The 5,711-nt window shown below is 39.9% G+C and overlaps 1 protein-coding gene across 1 annotated transcript in view; it reads right to left on the bottom strand.

Annotated features, from left to right (window-relative positions):
* The window catches only part of Hspa4l (heat shock protein family A (Hsp70) member 4 like), a 54,428-nt gene that overhangs the window by 12,270 nt on the left and 36,447 nt on the right, over nt 1-5,711 (bottom strand). Inside the window, exons 13-14 of the mRNA XM_021195570.2 lie at nt 4,427-4,525; nt 1,718-1,855 (exon numbers count right to left, since the gene is read on the bottom strand). Of these exons, the coding sequence (XP_021051229.1) occupies nt 1,718-1,855; nt 4,427-4,525 (237 nt within the window). The remainder of the gene's footprint in view (nt 1-1,717; nt 1,856-4,426; nt 4,526-5,711) is intronic.

Here is a 5,711-nt window from a genome sequence, read left to right as displayed (position 1 = left end):
TTTTTTTTTTTTTTGGTTTCTCCAAAATTTTATTTTAATTTAAATTACAGGGCCAGCCAGATATTCTGATAAGAAATTCACTTTTCCTCAGCAGAAAGGAAACACTTCCATGTCATTAACAATAATTGTATACATCTCCCACTTTTTTTAAGGGTTAAAAAAAAATCACATTAAATAACTGCCTTAAGTAAAATTAAACCTTTATAACACCAAAGAAACCATACCCAGGATAATCATTCTGGTAATAGGAACCTAGAAAATGAACACACTTTAAATGCGACTTTTCAATCTTAAATGTTTTCACATTGTTCTGTTTAAAAACAATCCAGAGCTGAAGGGGGCTGCAACCCTGTAGGTGGAACAACAATATGAACTAACCAGTACCCCCTGAGCTTGAGTCTCTAGCTGCATGTGTAGCAGAAGATGGCCTAATTGGCCATCACTGGGAAGAGAGGCCCTTTGGTCTTGCAAACTTTATATGACCCAGCACAGGGGAAGGCCAGGGCCAAGTAGTAGGAGTGGGTGGTTAGGGGATCAGGGGCAGGGGGGGTATAGGGAACTTTTGGGACAGCATTTGAAATGTAAATAAAGAAAATAATAATAATAATAAAACAAAAAACCAAACCAAACAAACAAACAAAAAAACAATCCAGAAAGCCTTCTCAGCCTTCGGCTTCCAATGCGTGAGTGACAGTTCTCTGACACGCTGCATCCCATCTTCCACAGCAAGACTCTGGCACTGCTCTCTGTTAGCCTGAGTGGAAGCTATTCTGTCATCTCAAGTTCTAAGAGCTAGCCTGGCAAGGAGACACTCCTTCCACTTGGTGTAATGGCCTCTGTGTCACCAAATTTTGAATCACAACACAGGGTGGCAAGGTCTGGGTCACTTAGCGCAGCTGAGTCTGCACACTCCCCAGCTTGCCCTTGTCCAGAAGACTGAATGCTTTCTCTGTCTCTATTAGAGAACATCACCTCTACACGCACGCACATGGGTAAAGAGAGCCTTGGAAACCCTTTACTGTAGACTGCCATTTAGATGACATAGAACAGACCTGTATTTTCTGGAGTGGGTTTTCTGACTTGTATTCCTTGGAGGAAACACCTGCTAAGACATCAGCTCGGAGGCTCCTTTTACTGGCCAATGAATAATTCAGTTAGCAAGAGAGGCTAACGAAGAGTAATTATGTAAAGTTTTTAGTCAGCTACAGCCATGCTGAATTGGATCGGGCAAACTCTGATTTTAAGTTGTTAGTTGTGATTCATGTGTCACCTAAGACAGGCAGACACCATTCTAGTAACTTTATGTAGATACAGTCTAGGAAACATTGTTCTGCTGTGGTCACAGACACAAAAAGTGGTGTAAAATCAGTTACTTTATAAATACTGATAATGTGCAGCATTAAGGAAAAGGACATTAAACCCATCCATCTCCCTGAGGACATCAGGACTAGGGTGCTTCTTTCCCTAAGAGAAACCAAAGTTTTAATTATTCAGTTTCTTGGCTACTGTACTGGATATTATGTACGTACTCTAAGAAAGAAATGGTGCTCTATAGTAGGTCCCTCACACACACAAAACAATAACAACAACAACAACAACAACCCAGCATTATTTAGCATAATCTGTATCATTCATAGATATGGCAATCTTAGTACTCATTTAAAAGAATAAGGCCAATATTCTGCAAGAATATGTAGCAGACAGAGTTCCAGCCTACCTCATTTTCAATGTAAGTATTGAGAAGATCTTGAGTCAGTTGTCTGTACAGGCTGCTCTGGATAGGTAGATCAATACTCTTGATTTTCCCTTTTTTAATAGTTTGATTTATGCGATCCTGCTTATCTGAAGGAGGTGCCTGTAAAAGAAAACCAAATCAAAAGTGAAATATTCTAAAACTAACAAATAAAAACTTTAGAGGTGAAACAAAAGAGCAAAGCCAAACAAACCTATTGCTGTCTTCAATACTTTATTTAAAGTAGAGACTATATGGGCTGGGAACGAAGCTCAGTAGTAAAGTGCTTGCCTAGCACACAAACTCTGGGTTCAGTTTCCAGCATCACACACACACACACACACATTCTAATAGCCTTTTATATTCAATTTAATGCTAACCCTTTACTACATTTGCAACATGGACTTGGAAATCCAAAGCTGTAATGAACTACTACTTCACAAATAGTACTATGGTTATAATTCTTGGCAACAGAAAATAAATATAAGTAAGGGTATGGAGAAACTGGAACCCTTTCTCCTAAACTGTTGGTGATATTATAAACTATACAGTGGTTGTTGTCACTTTTTAAAACAGCTGAGCCACTGAGATAGTTCACTGGACACTTGCTGCTAAGCCTGCCAACCTAAGTACAATCCCCAGGACCCATATGCAAGTTGTCATTTGACCTCTACACAATATGTCTAGCAATTCCATTGATGTGCCCAAGAAAATGAAAATATACACACAGAAAACTGTGTGTTAAAAGTAACATTCTTGCCGGGCCTGGTGGCGCAGGCCTTTAATCCCAGCACTCGGGAGGCAGAGGCAGGCGGATTTCTGAGTTCGAGGCCAGCCTGGTCTACCAAGTGAGTTCCAGGACAGCCAGAGCTATACAGAGAAACCCTGTCTCGAAAAACCAAAAAAAAAAAAGTAACATTCTCGGGGGCTGGTGAGATGGCTCAGTGGGTAAGAGCACCCGACTGCTCTTCCGAAGGTCCGGAGTTCAAATCCCAGCAACCACATGGTGGCTCATAACCATCCAATACAAGATCTGACGCCCTCTTCTGGAGTGTCTGAAGACAGCTACAGTGTATTTACATATAATAAATAAATGAATCTTTAAAAAAAAAAAAAAGTAACATTCTCAATAGGAAAACTACACTGTAAATGCTCATCACCAATACATGGATAAATCAGAATGTGAGATGCACTGATCAATGCAGAAATCAAATACCAACACATCTTATCAGGTTTTACATAATTTTAAAATCTGAGGAAGTAATCATGCTGCTATGCTGTGCGGCTGGACTTCTGTCGGGGCAGCAGTGTCATGATGGGAGCACGGAGCTGGAGCTACATGGACCCATAGACCATCTCCCCAGCCTACACTGATCTTGTTCAGACACTTGAATGAGGCTGGGAGGCCTAAACAGTCAATGAGATCTGGTGCTCTCAGAGCAGCAGGCCTGGAATGTGATTAAGATGTAAGCCACCTTACTTCCCTGCTTACCACCATGGCTGGCTCAACTGCTCATATTCACAGTTTTAGCAGGGTGTGGTGGGTGGCACATGCCATTAATTCCAACACTCTGCAAGCAGAGGCAGGCAGAGCTCTGTGAGTTCTGTGAGGTCAGCTTGCCTAGTTCACACAATGAATTTTAGGCTAGCATGGGCTACATAGTGAAACCTGTCTTTCTATTTCCTAACAATTTTTTCAGCAGCACCAAGCCTTGATTTTTATTACTTAAAAAAAGCTGTATATATATTTTGGTTTCTGACTCTGTGGTTATGCGGTCAGGTCAATACTTTCCTGCTACCCTGCTACTCTATAAGGAAAGCCTGCTTGATCCTGTCAGGAACACACTTGGCGCACATGGAACCACCATAGGCCCTGCTGACACACTTCTTTGTCTTAGACTTTTGGTCTCAAGCATGAATCCCTTGCAGTCTGCTTGGGCACACGCCACATTAGATTTAGGTGCTTTCCCAACCTTTCCGGTGTAAATGTAAACAATTCTGTTGCCAGGGGTTCCAGACAGCCTAGTTTTGTTAGAGGCTGTGTTGTAGGAAAGCTTACAATGGTATGTCAAACGCTGGACCATTCTGTGTGCCTCTAAGCACTGTCCTTAAAAGAGCACGAATTTTTTTTTAAAAAAGAAAAAATATGATGTGACTGAAATGCCACACAGAGCATTACACATTGAAACTGTTTTCACTTGGAATTGTCTGCTTCTCCATTAATCCAAGAATGTAATTTCTAGTTTAAAAAATGTGATTAAAATACACTTTTCACTTTCAAAAGATAATTTTGCTTTTAAAGTTATGCCTTGTTCTTTTAAAAGCTTTTAAGTAAAACTCTGAAATGTACCTATTTTGGTTGTTAAGCTTTCTTTTCTTCTTGGCACTGCAGTTTATTTACTTATTTTGGCACTGCAGTTTAAATTACTACATATATTGAAAAGCAGGCAGCATAAGGCAAACAGATTAGATATCCCACCTGCCCACCCACCCCATCTCAGTAGGATATGGTAGGTAGTGTGGGGTCTGAGACCCAGCCACTTGTGAGCTGAAGAGGGAACACCACAAGTGTGTGACAGGCCTATGCTACACACAGGAGACCTTGTCTAAAACAGACACAGCCAAACAAGAAGACAGGAAATGCAGTCCTGACAAAAGTTCCAAATCCACAACCATATGACTAGGAAAGCAAACCTTTGCTTTGGCCCCCGTGTGGTCAATCTCTTCTTCTGGTGTATGCTCAGCATGACATTTCTGATGCCCTCCTTCTTCTTGGTCAACCTGCATTTTGTCCTGGCAAGAAAATATATTAATGGATGGTACACAGTTTTCATTTTCTGCCAAAAAGCACAGCCCTATTCCTGGGTTGAGATGTGTACATGCACTGAAGCAGTTCACTTTCAAATGACAGCAGCAACAAACAGATTAATAAGTATAAATGAAAAGATCAGTGGGAAGCTATGTAAACAGACCTTCTCATTCATCCTTTTTGGTCAACATTTGCAAAAAACATAGACAACAATTCTCAAATTCATAAATCAGTATTCTCAAACTTAAGTTTTAAAAAAGAGAATATTCAACTTGACACAAAAATGTTGTGGACACCTTAGTTAGACAGAAACATGATGAAAAAGATTACACTCATAACCACACAATTCAGTTACATACTTTAAAATTTATTTTTTTATTGAAAACAATTTTTTCAGACAATATATTCTGATCATAGTTTCTCCTCCCTCATCTCCTCCCTATCATTCCAACTTCATGCCTTCTTTCTCTCTGTTACATATTTTCAAATTTAGTAAAATACTGAAGTTAATCAAAACTTAAATGTCTGTGAAGCATTAGAATATAAAAAATCATAAGCCTCCAAATAAGCTGTTCATTTGGCAAACAATCTTAAACAACACATACGTTTTTGTAATTTTTCTAATCACATTTAGTACCATCTTCTTGAAAGAAGTTTAGAATATAGGAACCATTGTAATTCTTGCTACACCTCAGAACCCTAGAGGCCACAAAGGTATCCAAAACTATAGAGGTCACTACGGCTGCCAAAACCCTAGCAGAGAAACCCTACTGGATCTGAAGACCCTCACCAGTTACTAGAACTACAAGCCATTCAGGCCAGAAGACTAGAGAGGAATAAGAAATCAAGGGAAAAACATCCAAAAATCACTCACCCAACAAAGATAAACTCAGAAATTGACACAAAAGACCCAGATGACTACAGGCCAATGCAAGAACACAATCAACAAAAGCCGAGGCAATATGGTGCCAGCAGAGCTCAGCTATCCTACAACTGTTAAGCCCTGGATATCACAACTCACCTGAAGCACAAGAAAATGACCTTAAACACATGCTCCACTATGTTCATAGCAGACCTATTTATAATAGCCAGAAGCTGGAAAGAACCCAGATGTCCCTCAACAGAGGAATGGATACAGAAAATGTGGTACATTTACACAATGGAGTACTA

The sequence above is a fragment of the Mus pahari genome, chromosome 4 (assembly GCF_900095145.1).
Source record: "Mus pahari chromosome 4, PAHARI_EIJ_v1.1, whole genome shotgun sequence".
NCBI lineage: Eukaryota > Metazoa > Chordata > Mammalia > Rodentia > Muridae > Mus > Mus pahari.
This window is presented reverse-complemented; position numbering and strand designations above follow the sequence as displayed.